Source organism: Hemibagrus wyckioides, linkage group LG08, assembly GCF_019097595.1.
Source record: "Hemibagrus wyckioides isolate EC202008001 linkage group LG08, SWU_Hwy_1.0, whole genome shotgun sequence".
Taxonomy (NCBI): domain Eukaryota; kingdom Metazoa; phylum Chordata; class Actinopteri; order Siluriformes; family Bagridae; genus Hemibagrus; species Hemibagrus wyckioides.
Window position 1 is genome coordinate 21,714,166 of NC_080717.1, and position 20,522 is coordinate 21,734,687.

Here is a 20,522-nt window from a genome sequence, read left to right on the forward strand (position 1 = left end):
CTTTCAAGCGTGTGATTAAAGGAGAAGTTCACTTCCCAAACAAAAATCTACAGATAATTTCCTCTCCCCCTCGTCATCCAAGATGTTCATGTCTTTCTTTCTTCAGTCGTAAAGAAATGATGTTTTTTTGAGGAAAACATTTCATGATATAGTGGATTTCAATGGTGCCCCCGAGTTTAGATGGCTCTAAACCATCCCAGCCGAGGAAGAAGGCTCTTATCGAGCGGAACGGTCAGTCTATATACTTTTTAACCACAAAAGCTTGTCTGGCACTAGCTCTGGAATGCACGTCCGCGACGCTACATGCTACGTAATCAAGTCGTAAGGTCACACGTGACGTAGGCGGAACTACAGACCCAGTGTTTACTAGTGTGGAGAAGGAGGACCACTCCGAAGTTGTTGCGTTTGTTATATATATCTCTGTGTCAGTTGTTTTCATTCGTGTGCGTACCCTGGATGTGGAAATCATTTTAAACCTAAAACCGCTTGGAAATAACGTGACTGCTCAAAATTTCCTTTTGCTGTGGTCGCTCGCTCTGCGCCTGGATATGAACACATTATCAACACCCAGACATTCTCCTTCTACCTTTTTCTTAGTAAAGAGCGTTTGCACTTTGCACGTTTGCTTTGTAAACACTGGGTCTGTAGCTCCGCCTACGTCACGCGTGACCTTCCGACGTGATTGCGTAGTATGTAGCGTCACGGACACACATCCTAGATGAGCGTTTGTGGTTAAAAAGTATACAATTTTTTATTTTTCTAATAAAACAGCCGAAGGTTTGGCTAGATTAAGAGCCTTCTTCCTGGGCTGGGATGGTTTAGAGCTCTCTGAAGCTGCATTGTGGAAGTTCAAACTTGGGGGCACCACTGAAGTCCACTATATGGAGAAATATCCTGAAAAGTTTTCCTCAAAAAAACATCATTTCTTAACGACTGAAGGAAGAAAGACATGAACATCTGGGATGACGAGAGGGTGAGGAAATTATCTGTAGATTTTTGTTCGGGAAGTGAACTTCTCCTTTAATTCGACAAGCCTGACGCTCATTTCAGTAGAATTTCCCATGTTAGTGAAGAGTTACTCCAAAGACAATGAAATTAATATAGATTTTTATTTAGTGTTAAACACACACACTCACTCACTCACGCGCGCACTCGCACTCACACTAAAGAAAGTTAGAAATTATTCTTCTGCTGGTGTTTTTTCTGCTTGTTATAAAAGCCTCTACATAACACATGGCATTATGTGTGAGACTCTGCTGCTGAAGTACTGTGCAGAGAGTGTGTGTGTGTGTGTGTGTGTACACACACTGGTGATGCACTGAGGGTCTGCTGGGTTTCACACCTTACACCTTTTCTGCAAAATCATTCATGTAATAAAGAGGATGATGTGAGCGACAGGAAGCAGATCAGCATTTGTGCAGTGTGTGAAGTGAGTGTGTGTGACAATGCGATTATCTCACACACGTCAACCAACAGCTGGAATGCACACTAACTCACACTCACCAACACACACACTTCAACCAACACTTGACTGCACTGCTTGCTCTCTCTCTCACACGCTCGTGCTCACCCGCTCTCTCACACACACGCTCGCCCGCTCATTCTCTCACGCGCACACACGCACCCTCTCACACACCCACACCCTCACACACGCGCGCGCGCACCCTCACGCGCACACGCACCCTCACGCACACCTTGCACTCTCTCACACGCACGCTCGCCCGCTCATTCTCTCACACGCACACTCGCACCCTCTCACACGCACGCACCCTTGCACTCTCTCACACACATGCACCCTCACACACGCACGCTCTCTCACACGCGCACGCTATGTCACACTCACACGCGCACTCACACACTATATAATGTTGAGTCATTATGACATGAAGTCTGTACAGAGAACAGAATGTGAGTTAGTAAGCAGTTTGTTTGGCCATAAAAAAAACACAAACAGCATCATGACTCACTGCAGCCTGAAATCAGTCATTTTACAGGATCCACCCCTCAGTCTGTCCCCTGATGCACTAACTGAACACACAGCAGCAGCGTAACACACATTAATGCAGCAACACATCCGCCTGGAGAACAGCAGGAGCATCAGAGCAAACACACAAGCAGTGGGGAAGAGTGAAGACGAGAGAGATCTGAGAGAACCTATACACTCAAAAAGAGCTGAAAATAGTGCAGAGTGATGCTTTACACACTCACTCACACACAAACACCCTCCCTCACCTCACCCCCTCCTCTACTCACCTATTCACTCCCTCCCCCACACACTCACCCCCTCACCCACCCACTCCCTAACATGCCCACTCGCCCACTCCCTCACACACCCACTCACCCTGTAAAGTACCACTTTCACTTCAGTAATCCAGCCAAAGTGCAAAGTAAAGGCAGGGGCTGTTTGGGTTGAGGGGAAAAAAACCTACATCACACCTCTTTTTACTCCGTGTGAAACGGTCACCTCACCTTAAAAACCTGCGTGTGTTTAACTGTGTTGTTTAGCACAGCTTGATTTGTGTAGCAGAGCCCTGCATGAAATACATTCAGTTCCACTTACACACCCATAAGTATGAATGCACTTAGGATTAAAGTGAAACAGGATACGTGGTACACCTGAGAAGCTGATGGTTTGCTCAAGAGCGCTGTAGTAGTAGTGATGTGAACTGGCATATCCTTCCACCCCGAGCTCGGCGTGTTAACCACTCCTTCGCCCCGGCCTTGCAGAAATAAATCCGGGGTTTTAGAGACACTCCGGAGCCCACAAGAGATATCCAATATCCTTTCTCCTTCTGGCCCTCTGACAGTGCAATCTTAAAAGTTTTGCTCTCAGAAAGTTATTTATAGTGGTCTAAAGTGGGATGTAAAGAATCATTCGCATTGATCTGAAAGCCTCTGCCACCTCGGCCGGACGCCAAAACCTAAAACCGAGCCGATCGACTGCGCGATCGTTTGCACACGGCTCCGAAGATGAGTAACGGGAGCGGCGCGGGTTTTCTCTAAGGACTCATAAAGATCGCGTGAAACTCTTTTATTACTGAACGTAAAGAGGAACGTTCTAGATTTCACAGATTATAACCTGCGACATACAGTATGATGCATCATGTGTTATTCAGCAGGACTGACCGGAACTAGACTGACCGCATAAAATGTACAGACTTAATGCGGAGATTTAAAAGAGACTGATTTCATTGAAATGTAGGACTTCATCAGTGCTACGCCTTCATCACAGATATTCAATTCAGTTCATTTTTATTTGAATAGCACTTAGACAAAAGTTTAAGATTAATATTTTTTATAACATTATATATTTTATTATATTTAAATTTATTTGTATTAATCCCTAATGAACCAGCCTGAGGCGACGGCGGCGAGGAAAAACTCCCTTAGATGGTAAGAGGAAGAAACCATGAGAGGATCTAGACTCAAAAGGGAACCTCATCCTCATTTGGTATAAACACCAGAGTGAGTGATTATAAATGTTTATAAACAACAGACAGTGTAATTATAAATGATTATAAACAGACAGCATGATTGTATATGATTATAAACACCAGAGAGCGTGATTATAAATGATTATAAAACACCAGAGAGCGTGATTATAAATGATTATAAACACCAGAGAGCGTGATTATAAATGATTATAAAACACCAGAGAGCGTGATTATAAATGATTATAAACACCAGAGAGCGTGATTATAAATGATTATAAAACACCAGAGAGAGTGATTATAAATGATTATAAACAGACAGTGTGATTATAAATGATTATAAACAGACAGTGTGATTATAAATGATTATAAACACCAGAGAGCGTGATTATAAATGATTATAAACACTGGAGAGCATGATTGTATATGATTATAAACACTGGAGAGCATGATTGTATATGATTATAAACACTGGAGAGCATGATTGTATATGATTATAAACACTGGAGAGCATGATTGTATATGATTATAAACACTGGAGAGCATGATTGTATATGATTATAAACACTGGAGAGCATGATTGTATATGATTATAAACACTGGAGAGCATGATTGTATATGATTATAAACACTGGGGAGCATGATTGTATATGATTATAAACACTGGGGAGCGTGATTATAAAACACCAAAGAGTGTGATTATAAATTGTTATAAACACCGGAGGCGTGGTTATAAATTCTAATAAACACCTTAGTGTGCGATTATGAGTGATGCCCTTTCCACAGTCATATACAGTCAGTTGCAGCTCCTGAGCAACTCATAAATTAGCTCAACATCCGAGTTCATTATAGATTCAACACCCACTTCTCCATGCCGAAGCCTACAGATGCTCAATGATGGAGATCATACGATCTAACAGGACATGTCAGATGTCGGGCAACACCACGTGCGGTCAGCACATTTAACACCAAACCAGCACAAGACTCTATTTCAGTGTACTGAAGGAAATATATGCCTTTACATATTTGCTGTATGTCTCCTTGATGACTTGCATCTTCCAGATAAACTGGCCTCTCAATCCCAGGAGCTGCTAAAGACGTTCTAAATAACCGAGTGTGAAAATAAACAGTGCACGGTCCGGTGGTTGGGGACCCCTGACCTACACCAATGTACACTATACTGACATCACAATGTCATGTGTTATCAGAGCATTTTGTTAGGGACCACAGACGTGTCAGTAGACAGTTTACTCTGTGAGTGAGTCTGTACCCACGACAGCATCAGATTCCCGTTCTTGGCCGAGACGAATGGTACCTGATGATTATGCCGAGATGCTTTTCTGCTCCTCACGGCTGTAAAGAGTGATTGTTACTATAGTTACTATATCCTCCATGGCAGCTTGAACCAATCTGACCTCTCCTATCATGAAGGCGTTTCCACCCACTGAACTGTTGCTTACTCAATGCTTTTATTCTCTACCATGCGGAGTGTAAACTCGAGAGACTGCTGAAAATTCCAGGAGATCAGCAGTTTCTGAAATACTCCCATCAACCCACCTGGCACCAACATTCCTTCTGTTAAAAAAAAAAAAAAAAAAAAAAAAAAAAGAGTCAGTGTGTTCACACTTGCTTCGGTTTGATGGGAACGTTATCTTGACTTGTATTTGCATGATGTTTTTTGCATTGTGCGGCTGATTGCACAACAGCTGTACAGGTGTTCAAGATTCAAGATGACCTTTATCTAACTGCATCTATTATCTATTAACTGCAGTCAAGGCCATAGAGATAAGTAAGTCATTTATTGTAATGATTGTATACACACCGATCAGGCATAACATTATGACCACCTGCCTAATATTGAGTTGGTCCCCCTTTTGCTGCCAAAACACAACAAACTACGATGCACTGTATATTCTGACACCTTTCTATCAGAACCAGCATTAACTCCTTCAGCAGTTTAAGCAACAGTACCTCTTCTGTTGGATTGGATCACACAGTCCAGCCTTCACTCCTCATGTGCGTCAATGAGCCTTGGCCACCCTTGACCCTGCCTCCAGTTCACCACTGTTCCTTCCTTGGACCACTTTTGATAGATACTGACCACTGCAGACTGGGAACACCCCACAAGAGCTGCAGTTTTGGAGATGCTCTGATCCAGTCGTCTAGCCATCACAATTTGGCCCTTTGTCAATCTCGCTCAAATCCTTATGCCCATTTTTCCTGCTTCCAACACATCAACTTTGAGGACTTGCTGCCTAATATATCCCACCCACTAACAGGTGCCATGATGAGGAGATAATCAGTCTTATTCACTTCACCTGTCACTGCTCATAATGTTATGGCCGATCGGTGTAAATACTATTCATATAGATATAAATAAGTTATTGAACAATAGTTGATTTGTATATAATGAGAGGGTATTAAAATGTCCCGGGATGTGAACACGTCAAATAATATAGAAGATGTTGTGTAGTAGAATGTAAACATACTGAGTGATACACTGTATGTTCCTATTAAAGTGGACAGTGAGCGTATACAAATTTGCTCAATTATGATTTTTATATCTTCATATCTACCAAAACTAAATGTCCAGTGAGATGATTGATCGACGAACAACGAGTAGGTAACTCATATCGGTATCAGTATTGACTATATCATGCGCTCGTACTCGTTGGTGCGTCCATACTCAAACGTCTTACCAATACACGTGTTCCATTTTTAGTAGATGAAAATGCATGAATCAGCCCATAATTTCGTGTTTACGCTCCACTCCAGCCCTGGACTGCGCAGTCATCCATTAGACTGTCGCTATAAGCAGAATAGGAGAGCAGAGAAAGAAAAGATGGCAATGATTCATTAATCTAAAAGCTATGACTCAGAATGCGAGCAGTGGAGTGGCAGCCATCAGGGATGAGAGCCTTCATTTAATTATACTGAAGAGATTATTAACATAAGTACAAAAAAGAAAAAAAAAAAAGAAGCACAGTGGGATACGAAGGGCTTCAGAAAAACAGAAGGGATTTCCCTGCAGAGTGTAAGGGCAGGGTCTGTGCTACTGCTCTCTCTCTGGTAATCTAGGTGGAGAGGAAGTACCCGTCTAAAACAGGAAGGCATGTCTGATGTGTCCGATAGCCATGAAGGCATGTTTGGGGGAAGGGAAATAAAAACAAAAAAATGTAGCGTCATAAAAAGCAGCACGGGGAGGACACGCCCCTCGTTCTCGTCTTGGCAATGGACCGGAGGCTTGACACAGATCCATCAGCTCCGAGGACAAGCCTGCATACTTAAACACTACCCCCTCCCCCAGCTCGCTGCCTCGCCGCTTCAGACTCCAGTCACGCTCGAGCCACGCATATCTCGGATACAAGTGTCGCCCGAGTGTGAAGTGTTAGACAGCTGGTGAACTGTTTGTACAATCACTGCCTAGAATTAATCAAAACCTGTCTCTTCAAACCCTCATTGTCCCCCCCCCCCCCCCAAACACGCTCATTTCGTTCTTTCTCTCACGCTCTCTTCCCACCTTCACACGAGCTCAGTGCTAAATATAGCTATACTCCCCCCCTGCACCCCCTCCCTAACAGCAGTGCCATGATCATCGTCCTGTAGCAGTCCCCCATGTGCCTCACGCTCAGGCCATCTTGCCCCACTTACGCAACGGCCCAGCCAGATGACGCGGGAGGATGAGAGGCTTACAGGATTCCCTATGTCTCAAGGGAAAATTCTAACACTCGGAAGCTTATAGAGGCATCCCAGTCAGAGCCTGGCTCATTGTCGCAAAAACAACACCAGCTGTGATACTTCGGTTAATCGTTCTCACCGCGTTACGAGCCCAGGAACGCCCAGACGAGTGACAAATTAAAGGAAAACCCTAGATAAAATGTCACCAGAACAGCGTCACGGTTTCCACAAGCCTTCGGTGCTGTACTTTACCTGACACTTCCATTGTACATCATTCCATGTAGAATGGGCGGGGTCATCCTAGAAGAGACCACTCCCATCTTTCCGAATGAGGTCAAATCTGTCAGACGATAAGTAGACCCGAAACAGGCCCTCGAAATAAAATAAGCGCCACATACAGCAAACCAGAGCTACCTTGTCATCTGTTTGAGACTAATGGTGAAAACATAAGGTGGAATAAAACTCAGCAGCATTCAAACACACACACACACACACACGAGTACTGACTAGAGACTGTATAAATTACATCAGAAAGTATTCTCGAAGCGGGTTTATATCATGGCTGAGGAGCGTTCGTGTCAGGAGGCTGTAAATCCAGCCAAAGTTGCATCTTGTAATTGCCACAGAAAACACCCCCTCAAAACGCCCCCATAACATGGGGTAAAGCTCCTTCCCTGTTTACGGAGTGAGGTCAGTCAACACGGCTACGTTCACTGAACAGTTCCTGTTTCTACTTTTAAATTAGCTAATAGCTGTATTGGCTTTACGTCAATCAAATATACAGACATGGTAGTTCGGTTAAATCTAACACTAAGCATACAGATCACTGTTTTGAGATGATCATCAACGTTAGTGTGATCACTAACCCCCTGCTTGATATTAAGCTCCTTGCTAATATTCTCTGCTGTTGCTGTGCCGCAATTTCTGTCTAATAGCCAAACTTTGTATACACTGCAGTTAAAATACCTTTTTTAAAAAAGCGGGCGGATGGGCGGATGGATGGATGGAGTTTGGTCATTTGGGCCACATGTTTTGACTTAGCACAGGTTTTATGCAGAATGGCCTGCCTGACGCAAACCCTCCCATTTTACCCGGGCTTGTGAAGTGGTTGGGTTACCTCAATAAAAATAAATAGATTTTTATTTTAATGAAAAACGAGAAATTGTAAGGTGCTCTGGATAAGGGCATCTCTACCAAATACCAGAAATGTAGGCAATGTTACAGATTTAACGATTCGAGATGTTTATAAAAGCAAATGCCAGCATGAACAGCAGAATTCATTTAATGCCAATATGTGCTGATTTGTTTCCTGTTGTGGGCAGCCATGCTGATTTACTGTCACTTGTTGAACCCCGGAGTGGGGTGGGGGTGGGGGTGAGGGGTTGAGGAGACCATCCTGAGTTCCTGAGGAGGAATTTTGATCAGAGTGGGCGTTTTCTTTGTGGAAGAAAGACAGTGTAGGAAGAGATCTGGGTTGTGTGAAATGCTGAACTTGAGTGCGGACAGCTGTAAAAGGGCAACTTATGAGGAGGGCAAAAGTGAGCGTCATTATGACTTTAAAGTGCTGGGAGAAATGTGCACAAATGACAGATGAAATTTATCACAGTTGGTTTAAAAAAAAAAAAGAAGAAGAAGCAAAAACTATTCAGACAGATAGATATTATAACTAATATATTATAGCAGGTCTGTGAAATAATGTGAGCAGAAAATATCGGTTGTAATTCTGACCAGTTCTCATGGGATAAATGATAAACGTCTCTGGTGCTTGCTGTCTAAAATCTTTTCCCCATTAGGGAGCAGAACTTCCGTAATAAATGTCCAGCCAGAAAGCTGAGAAAGAGGTCATTTCAACCGACATGGCACATGACCAAACTCGAGCAGTTTCCCCGAGCCTGCCAGCAAACATCATCCTGTTTACATTCATCTAACAGCCTTCAAGTCTGTGTCAAACTTTTTCAATCAGTGACTATATTGAAAATAAGCTGAAAGGCTTGTTGTGTCACGTTGGTTAAAAGCGTTTTCTCACACAGCTGTACGGATGAGCGGACACACAGATTGCGACATTCGGTGTTCTGAAGCTCGTGGCCCGAAAAGTGGACTATACGTATCAGCCGGACACTTACGGATAACTGATACCTCATCTAGATTTGTTTTTACTTGCTCTGAGCTATTAACTGATTGGCTGGGTGATTTTAAAAAAGGCACTTGTTTCTGAAATGTCTTTCTGTTTAAAAAATTGATGAATAAACCTCAACAGTGGTACTTTTTAAAAGCAGCCACAGTCTGACCACTGCACTCTCGCAGCCTCTTCCTGTGGGCTGCTAGACGAAGGACAAACACCGAATGTAAACACGCAGTACACAGCATTAGTCTTCTCAATGGCCACTTTATTCCCATGTGCTTAGCTGTTAAAGCTTCGATAAATAGAAGACTTGGAAGTTATAGGAAAGGATCGACAAGCACATTGATCAGGAATTTATTCCGATTAGCCACGACACCTGCACATGGTCACTTCCTTTAACATGATCTACATACAGCACTGTATAATACAGCTATTTACTGCTTCTACTAAAATCACCACCCTGAGAGAACATGTAATCGCAAGCTTACAAAGCTAAAACCCAGCATCCAGAAGCTGTTCTTTTAAATCTTTACTTGAGCCCACAGGAGATTTCCCCCTTCTATCAAAATGGCTAAACTCGATTCGAGAGTCTTGGAGTGGATTCTGCTCTGTGCATATCAATTACGCATGGCTGTGTGCGTCTCCGGGTGCCGGGCCGCGGATAAAAGGCTCAAGGGCTGACGTGCGTTTCTTACGTTCTTAAAACACACCCAAATCCACCCACTATCACGCTCAGCACTGATCTGACCATCGACAGTCTAGTCACACGCCGCAGTAAACAGAAACAAGCTACCGTCTAAACGCTAGCTTGTTTTCTCCGAGCCTTTTCGATCTCTTTCCCCATCAGCTTCTTTTCAACCTGCCATCATTCATTCGGTTATTTTCCACCACACACACACACACACACACACACCAGGAGCATTAAGGAAGATATCAAATTAAAAGCAGTAAAAATGCATCCAGGGGCGAGTAAGCAAGTGGGAACGTGCCGGTCAGTAGTGTCACTGGAGGGAAAGCCTCTGGAAGCAGCTCAGAGGTGGTGAGCTCTGTAGCTAAGCTGGATAGAGAGCAGATATGAGGATTATTGCTTGTGTCAGCTAACAGACAGAACAACAGCACACAAGGCTCAGAGTCCAGAGGGATGCCCAGTGGAGGTAGGGAGGCCCGTCCGGCCTGGCACGCATACAAACACACGCTGTCTACAGCGAGCGCTGTGTTTCTGACGGAAGTGATGGAAAAACTGCAAAACTGAAAGGATGTGTAATAAAACTGCTGGAATAATGTATGTATTGAAAGACAAAATACTCATGTTAAAGATTCTACATTTAGTCTGTTATGAGTCCATCATGCATTTTTTGGTCACATGATGTAGGGAACAAAATGCAGTTACATCAGTACCCAAAGCCTTAACCACTAATCCATTATCTTCCAGAAATTACAGCGCAATATATAGCATCAGATTTTGGTGCAGTGGTGAGCAGTGATGTCTCAGACCTACTGGTGTAATGCTGAGCTTGAGTTACTGGTAATACTTTTCCAGTGTCTGTGTGGGGGGGTCTTCGACTTTCCAACCGCATCACAAAACATTCGAGTAGGTGGATTACCTCTATATTGGCTTTAGGTGTGTATTTTGAGCTGGAACAGCCTGCAACGTGTCGTGCGGGGTGTATTCCAGCCTCGCATCACGTGACATAATGGCCTTGCTCTTTTTCCAGCACTATACAGGCTTAACAACATGATATGTGTATATTTGCAGCATACAGCATGGGGAGCAGAAATGGATTACATAAAAAGCCATTTTAAACAAGAGCCATCATTATTAGGTGTGGTATGGGTCCCTGCTGATTTCTGATTGGCTTGTGTTGCTCTGCAGGGAAACGTGGAGGGTAGGGTCAAATGATTAGGACCTGACAGCTGAAGACAGCAGGAAGATTAAATGTCTGCAGTATGACAGGGTGATAGCGTGCTTGCTACTAACACATTATCGTACATGAGCAGTCCTGATTACACTGCGAGATAAAAATAGAGAAGCTCAGTCAGGTGACAAGCTGAGAGAGATTGGCAATCGATCAAAAAAACCATCACACATTGGTGCATCCCTTACATCATTTAAATAAAACGTACATTGGGGCCCAATACCTTTTTGTGCCTCGTCATGATTCAGGTTACATCACACTGTATAACCAGTGCATCCGTGTCAATTATCCTGAAACCCTAATACACCTGATAACCACCAGCACCAGTGCCACAGCTGCCCCACAGGTCCATCAGTTAACTAGTCCTGCTACAGGAACGCGAGTGACTACTATTAACTTTCGAGAGTTTTTCTCCTCCCGATGATCATCAGCTAACTGATACATGAAGTATGATGAGTAATATTTAGCCATCATTCATCTCTAATTATGTTTGCAATGTGCACCAGAGCCGGACATCCCCTCCCAAACATCATGACAATCAAATAAAAATCACGTGACCGAAGCCCGGGCGTCTAGAGAGCAAGAATAGGCATGATCTCTGGGTGAGGTGGTGCGTACTCTACACACCACAGGGTATGCGGAAGAGGGTAGAAATCGCGTCACGTGTCGGAGAGTGTCCTCTGCTGTGATGTAGCCCGAGCAAAAGTTCGAATAGATGAGTTATGTGTCTTCATGTGTTTCACGTAGGAAGCTCACGCTTTCCCGTCACATGGTCAGCGGCCGTCACGTCGTCATGTGATCAGGAAGGACTGATCAAAAATAACCAAAATGGAGAGGGGAGAGGATATGGATGAGGTCAAGGACTGATATTTGCTGCAAGCAATGTGGATACCATAAAGCATTCAGTGCAACAGGAAAGATCTCATTTTTGTGAAAAACATTTGTGTCAGCAATTTTCCAGAAAGCTGAATTACTGCAAAAGAGCTGCGTTTCATGGCGTTTCTAATACAAGCCCACAATGCCCACCACTCCGAGCAACCGGCAGCTCAGTAATACAATACCTTTTAAAGGTCACGCAAGCCCACCAGAGGCCTGGGTTAGAAGCACAGGGACTGACTGCTGCCCTCGGAAAGTGGATGAGAATGGAGCTGAGAGGTTTGTGAACATGTCGATACTGCAGCATGACAGAGGTATGAGGTCTCTACAGAGCCATGAACTGACCAGCCATTCAATTAGAGCAGGAGGTTCAAACAGCTGCAGGGCTACGGTTATCGATCCCTAAACTCACAGCTAAGAGCACGTGAACATGAAAGCCAAAATGAAACACGGAAATAAAGCTACAACTAAATTTTAACACATGAACAACCGAGAATAAGAAGCGTTTTAGTGATGGGGAAGAGATTTGTTAACTAAAGCAGCTAGAGCTTTTATTATTAACAGTGTAAAAACTATTTTAAAAGAAATTATATAGTAGAGTAAATGCATCAATTTTCATCCTGGAATAGAATTATCATTCCTTCAATTCGATTTTATTTGAATAGCACTTTTATCAATGGACATTGCCTCAAAGCAGCTTTACAGAACAAATATAGAACAAAAATCTCAGGATTAATATGAGACAAAAATATCTCAGGATTAATACGAGACAAAAATATCTCAGGATTAATACGAGACAAAAAAATCTCAGGATTAATACGAGACAAAAATTCTCAGGATTAATACGAGACAAAAATTCCTCAGGATTAATACGAGACAAAAATTCTCAGGAGTAATACGAGACAAAAATTCTCAGGAGTAATACGAGACAAAAATTCTCAGGAGTAATACGAGACAAAAATTCTCAGGATTAATACGAGACAAAAAAAATCTCAGGATTAATATTAGACAGAAAACTCAATTAAATACTAGACAGAAAGCTCAGGATTAATATTAGACTCAAATTTAAATTTATTTACATTTATCCCTAGTAGTAAATAGTCTGGAAAAAAAATTTGTAGCCAGAATTGAAAGAGGTCTAGTTTATCTTAGCCAGCTGGTTTGTTATCTGGAAGTTAACGTGTTTGTATTTTTTCTTTCATGCTGAACTGAAAAACACGGGTTAACCTGAGTCACTGCTCATGTTTAATACACTGGAATGCCAAAAGTTTTGGGACACTTCTCCAAATCATTGAATTGAACTCTTAATGCTTCAGCATACTAAGACATTTTGGACAAGTTCATGCTCCCAACTTGTGGGGATGACGCCTTCCTGTTCCAACATGACTGCACACCAGTGCACAAAGCAAGGTCCATGAATGTCTTGGTATGACGAAGCATTAAGAGTTCCTTTCACTGGAACTAAGGGGCCAAGCCCAACCCCTGAAAAACAACATCCGAGTTCAATCATTTGGAGAGGCGTCCCAAAACATTTGCCAATATACTGTCTGTAAGGACACGATTGGTGGGCGAGTCGGAGGCCAGAGCTATAAAAAGGTCACCTAACGTTTGTCTTATCACATGAATAACCTTTCATAGTCTTTTGTCTGTGTTCAATGTTTTACAGATTCCTACTTTTTGTCCTATGCGAGAGTTTACTACTTAATTTCGCTGGTTGTTTGGTGTAGGACACAAACAGTATAACTGTAGCACTGCTCTTTATGCACACAACAATAAACTTGAAACTTAGATAATTTGGAGTGTCTACAGTGCAGATATCTGTGTATGAGCTGTTACTATAGCAACTATAACGCTTCAGAATGACCGCATCAACACTGACCCATCGCTCACGTTACAGCCAGAAATATTTTCCGAGCCGTGTTGTTACATGAAAATAATGCAATGACCAATCAGATTTAAGCATTCCACCACGCTCACACAACTACAACACCTTCACTCCACATGAGAAACATCACTCATTCTTAGCAACTAATTATTTTATAGTACACCTATTACACAAACAGCTGGAGAATACTGCACTGAGTGAACACTAAAGTAAACAGGTTTTAGAGTAAACAAAGATTAAACCCAGCTTTCACACCTGACCTATACACAGCTATTCTTTATTCTTCAGAGTGCTTTCTTCTTGCACCATACAGGTTTTTCAGCTTTCACCTAAATGTGTGCCACATATACACACACACACAGAAAGAGAGAGAAAACAGAGAGAGACATACACAGAGACACTAAGACAGACAGACAGTGACACAGACAGACACAGAGAGAGAAAGAAACAGGAGAGAGAGAGAGAGAGAGAGAGAGAGAGAGAGACACACATACACAGAGACACTAAGACAGACAGACAGAGACACAGACAGACACAGAGAGAGAAAGAAACAGGAGAGAGAGAGAGAGAGAGAGAGAGAGAGAGAGAGAGAGAGAGAGAGAGAGAGAGAGAGACACATACACAGACACTAAGACAGACAGACAGTGACACAGACAGACACAGAGAGAGAAAGAAACAGGAGAGAGAGAGAGAGAGAGAGAGAGAGAGAGAGAGACACATACACAGACACTAAGACAGACAGACAGTGACACAGACAGACACAGAGAGAGAAAGAAACAGGAGAGAGAGAGAGAGAGACACATACACAGAGACACTAAGACAGACAGACAGTGACACAGAGACACAGAGAGAGAAAGAAACAGGAGAGAGAGAGAGAGAGAGAGAGAGAGAGAGAGAGAGAGAGAGAGAGAGAGAGAGAGAGAGAGAGAGAGAGAGAGACACATACACAGACACTAAGACAGAGACAGACACAAAGACAGACAGACAGAGAGAGAGAGAGAGAGAGAGAGAGAGAGAGAGAGAGAGAAACACACACACACAGAGAGACTAAGGCACAGACAGACACACACACACAGAGAGACAGACACACACAGAGAGACAGACACACAGAGAGACAGACAGAGACAGACAGACACAGAGACAGATAGACACAGAGAGGCAGACAGTGGATCAAATGAAGGACGATCATGTCAGAGAGACAAAGCCTGTTGCTACAACAATCTCTGCGCTCGAGACAGAGGCACAAAACATTCACACTGCAACCTGAGAATAGGTCATTTACATAAGTTTCCATGAATTTCCATGACATTACTGACCCTGTGCTGCTGATCCTGACTAACCTGAGGGTTCGAATCACACTCGCTAATCTTCATCTCCTCAACACTAATGTCATGAAGAAATCTGCTCACTTCGGTTTTTATCCTGTTCAGCTCTTGTTCTTCTTCACAGCAGGTCTGTTACTGGGTGATCATGTAATGGAACCATTTGGTCCAATTTCCTTATAGTGTGTGTGTGTTTGTTTATAGTCTGGATATAGAGTCATATGTTAAAGAATTCTCTTGCAGTAGGCATCATGCCTGACACCAGCCTGAGGCCGTGATGTCGTGTGGCGTTTGTGCTGCAATCACATCAGCACGATGCAGCTCCATCAGCAGAGTGGGCCAGCACACACAGACCTGTTGGGCTGTACACACACACACACACACACACACACACAGCGCTCGGCTTATTCCTGCGTTACAAGCGTTCACAACAATCCCCCTCCACCTACTGAGGCATCTCTGCTAAAGAATGATTTCAAACCAGCTTTATTTCACACACATGATCAAGTATGTAATGCCTGGCATTTAAGCTTCTGCTCGGTTACAGTGATTTCACACACACACACACACACACACACACACACACACAGATATACACAGAGATACAAACACATACATACACCCACACACACAGACGCATAGAGATACACACACATACACAGAGATACACACCCACTGTACTGTGTTCTATTCCAAAGCTATAAGAACCACAAGTTAGTACAGTGCTGTTTAATCACACATCTGACCGGTCAGAAGTTTCTAGAACAGCAGTTCTAAGAGCAGGGTCATCTCTAATACACATTCATATCAACACACACCTACTAATACTGTTGTTTGTGTAATTCACACCCAGTGACCACAGCGAGGTGTTTATTTAACAGTTACAGAAGGAGTCTCCAGGGTTAGAGCTTCATAACAGTCAGAAAGTTCCACCATCCAGGATACAGCAGGTGCTCACGATCTCCAGACGATAAGATGGACGCAATTCTGTTGCACAACTCGGGAAATTTACTCAGGTATTTTTTTATTTCAAGCAATAATAATAATAATAATAATAATAATAATAATAATAATAATAATAATAATAATAATAACCTAATTAATTAATTAATTAATTAATTAATTACAGTACTTGAAATTTAATATAAATTAATGAATTACATTAAAATTAAATTAAATTAAATTTAAGAGTCTCCTGAAGGAAAAAGTGTTTAAGGCAGCTGTAATGTAACAAAAAAATAATGATAACTGGAACTAACTAGAAATGGTTGCAAATATGATCATCATGAACCCATTCAAATTAAGAAGAATAAACCACTTAATGACATGCTTTTAGAGGGAAATAAGCCACGTTACTGATGATTTTCTCGAACATGTCCATGCAGAGTGGATTCCTTACATGATAAACGTCTGTGTGAAACCTCTGGTGACGTCGGTTAGCAACAATGTAAAGGTATGCTGATAATATCTCGTCTTTTATTGCAATGGGAGCTAGATGTCTTCCGGGTTTGATTATGAGCAACATTCCATTATGATCACCTGAACCAGCTCTGGGACATAGTTCACAAGCAGGTATTTACTAAGGTGTGTTTGTTCCATAGGACAAAGTCAGACAGCAGTGAATGTTGCCGTCTCTTCGGTTTCTGACTGAACAGCCAGCGTGAAAGCAGCATGCACGATGCCACAGGGTGAAGTTTCCCTGCCTTCTGCTTATACCCGCGTTATCTGCTTTCTGCATCACAACCGAAACAACAGCACTGCCTTTACACAGCTCATCACTTCCAAGGCCGGGACAGATAAACTGTTGAATCACAAATCATCACGAGTATTACGTTCCAGGCTGCTGATTCATATATATATGTATAGAGAGAGAGAATAAAACGAGTCATGACTGCAGCTCAGAGTTGTAAAAAATAAAAATGATTTGATCCTATTTAGTGAAACACATTTGGGCGCCTCATAAAAACCTCAATCTTCCTCCCCAGCCTTCTTCTCATCCTCGCCCTCGTTGTGGGCACCTCCTCGGATCCTGATCTCCGATCTCCACCTCCACGCCCACACCACCCACCTCCTCTCTCTCTCTCTCTCTCTCTCTCACGCACACACACACAGATAAGGCTGTTTTGGCAAGCTCCCCGGGTTCAGCCTGCTGATATTCTGCCTTCTTGTCTCCAGAGAGAGAGAGAGAGAGAGAGAGAGAGAGAGAGAGAGAGAGAAGAGACATTTCATTTCTTTCTGCAATGCACCTTGGGCCAATTAACCACACATTGTATTAAGTAATATGGGAATGAAGAGGGCATCGTGAATGGACTTTCCTTCTGGTAAATTCTGCATTGTGGAGTAACGACATGACTTATGTTGTGTAATGGATTTGAGATATTTTAAAAATACTGAACATTTATCAGAGCATGACTAAGGCCCAAGTTTAACTTTGATAACAGAAAGAGAAGATGGCAGGAGCGAGCATGTGTGCGCATGTGTGTGTGTGTGTGAGACCTGATGCACCGAGCTGAGCTAGATTACGTGGATAGCTTACCAGAGTCCTGTCCTCCTAGCACAGCCAGCCTGATGCACTGCAGTGATTAAACGTCACGCAGCAGGCAAACACCTCGGTACACTCCCCCGCCAACAGCACAAGCTGCACTGATATCGCATCTAAAAACATCTCCCTCTTTCTCATTCTCTGTCTCCGGACAGTGGAGGTCACAAGACCCACAGGGCTTATCGATCACAGCATACTTAGAAATGCTTGCACAGATAAATAGGATACTTTTCCTGCAAGGTGGGGAGGGAGCGAGGGAGAGTCGGCTCCATAACCCATAGAGGAAAATGGAGAGCTCGGTCTTTGAGCTGGTAAACCAGAAAACTGGGATAATGGAACAAGTTGCTGAATTATTGATGGCTTTAATCGCATGAAAACAGCTGCAGTCGACATTCTCCCGAATCGCTGAATTATTTACAAGTCCCTTGAACACAGACTTATTCGTTTGCAATCAAGCATCATTTGCTTGTATACACTTGTCAAACTCGAACCATTTTCCACTGAGCTGAAATGCTGAAAAGACTTCTCAGTCAGATCTGTTAGTAACACACACTCAGCATACAGACTACCACAGAAATGGAGTCAAAATGAAAGCTGATTGGTTGGTTGGTATTGTGGTTAGAAAGCGGGTTCATATAGAACCTTCCTCATCACTCAAACCCAACATTTCTAGTTCCACATCACCCTTCAACGTGTCTTTGTAATCATCTCAGGCATGGGCTGCTCTACGTATGGTTTTAAACTGAAGAGAGAAAGTGAAAAGGGGAAGTCCTGACCATTCAAAACAGGAGAGATGCAAACTGGTGTTCAACCTGTAGATCAGATATAGGCCTACTTCATGCCTCGATGATTTTTAGAGCAAAAAACATACAAATAATGTTTACAGGACTATGACAAAGAACCATAACATGAACACGTGACAGTTTTTGACCAAAGATTGAGAAAACTATGGGCAGTCATCAGTCCAGTTTTGTTCATTTGTACAGAAGCTTAGAACTTCCAATGATGTTCAGCTTACGAATAAAACTGGGACCGATGAATAAATATACGTCTCAGGATTGGAGAAGAGGACTTGGACTGAGCAATCAATGAAATGACATTCAGTAGTGATGCACTTTCTACTTGATAATTCAGTGTAAAATGGCCAGCCTGGTGTCCGGTCAGTTGAATGTTTATGATGTATAGTTAGTCCTCCTTTTTTGTTCCACTAAGGCGGTTTATTGTGATCAAAATTTTATTTTAGTCCTCTTTGAGCTCAAGCAGCAAATCGTCCTGCTTCTTCACGAAGCTCCGCCCCCAGGATCATAGATGACCCGTGATGTGTTTATAAAACCACACAAACATAACCCTCCGGACCGGAAGCCAGAATTTACAAAACAGGCTTTCTCAGTCCATCTATAAATTTTTTGCTTATTTTTTATCATCATGTTTCACATAACGTACTAACAGGTTATTTGTACAAATAAAGAAGGAAGAAAAAAAATAACCGATTGCACCTTTAAGCAGCTCTCCAATCCTCAGTAGTATGAGCAGTAGATTAAGTACATCAGCTGGAGAGACACTTCTCAGTTGTCAGGGGATCTGAGAGAACACAAACTGGCTAAAGGAACCAAAAAAATTGTCCCAGGCCTGTGGTCGTGCTGGATGCATTCAGCTGTCAGGAAGCATAAAGTTCCTCAAATCATTCTGAAGTGTGTTACATTGTGACCGAGAACACTGCATGCTTAGTTACACATCTCGCAACAGTTTGTCCACCAGAGAAACCTTCAGCATATACGATGGTGCAACTCACACTTGCCAAGCGCCACAATAACCGTTACATAAACAGCAGATCTCCATCTCTTACCTTCAGCGCGTGAGCGCAGATCTGACATGGTTCTCTGAACCGGCGGCATCTCGGCTAAACCCACGCCGAACGGGGCGAGCACCTGTCACGCGCACTTTACGCTCCTTCTGCTCTCTCTCTTGTCTAGGAATGTTTTCGCGGTCAACAGATCAGCGTGTCCTCCTCTCTCTCACCCTCCGCTGTGGAAGCATTTATTTCTGAGTGACATGCATGGTTTCGTTAACCGACAAACATTAGTCCGAGTCACGGCTGTGTGCGCGGACACCGAGGAACTGAAGACACGCGCGCCAATGTATAAGGGTGGATAAGAGAATAGTGAGAAACCAGCGCCGCTTCACATGTTGGACTGTACCATTCTTAGCACATGGGGGGGGAGATCTAGCTAATGACGGGCGTCGATTAGATTCCATACCTACGACATTCGAGAGGAAGAAATGTGTTAAATGATACAATAATATTGCTTCGCACAAATAATTGTGAACTATGGGTGAATTATAGGATTTTTTTTTAATAAACGTGGTCAAGGTTGCCCCCATGTTAGCGATGTGTAGGACGCTCTGGTGGAGATTCCCAGCTGCAGTTACTCATTGTTTCGAGAGGGGGATTGCAGAGGGACAATGAAGCTGCTCACTACTCCTTCAGCTCATTGCTTGGGGCGATCACGACTATAGGCCCCCCCCCATACTTTCCATCCATTTTTATTCATAATTACTATTTTGGGCTACAGCAAGCAACCTGCATATAATTGAGATTATAAATTATACTGAGTGGCCACTTTATTAGGTACACACTGGCCATTTCATCAGTTAAACCCAGCACATTCATGCACATGGTAGGTATACAGGCACCTCTTGTGTGTAGAAGTATCAGCCCTTTACCACGTCCATCACTGAAAAGGGACCAC

At 43.0% G+C, this 20,522-nt stretch overlaps 1 protein-coding gene and 1 long non-coding RNA gene across 5 annotated transcripts in view; one reads left to right on the plus strand and one right to left on the minus strand.

Moving 5' to 3' along the window:
- The window catches only part of atp8a1 (ATPase phospholipid transporting 8A1), a 160,562-nt gene extending 140,623 nt beyond the window's left edge, over nucleotides 1-19,939 (minus strand). For 3 of the 4 annotated variants that reach the window (XM_058396945.1, XM_058396947.1, XM_058396946.1), the window contains exon 1: nucleotides 19,619-19,938. In XM_058396945.1, coding sequence (XP_058252928.1) covers nucleotides 19,619-19,667 — 49 coding nt within the window. In that variant the 5' untranslated portion in view covers nucleotides 19,668-19,938. Of the gene's footprint in view, nucleotides 1-19,618 lie in introns of all 4 variants that reach the window. The other variant, XM_058396948.1, reaches the window with a different exon arrangement.
- LOC131357712 (uncharacterized) lies at nucleotides 15,832-17,248 on the plus strand. The gene is made up of 3 exons (XR_009205308.1): nucleotides 15,832-16,246; nucleotides 16,616-16,683; nucleotides 16,832-17,248. It is a non-coding gene; the product is annotated as an uncharacterized LOC131357712 (long non-coding RNA).
- Nucleotides 19,940-20,522: the final 583 nt, after the last annotated feature.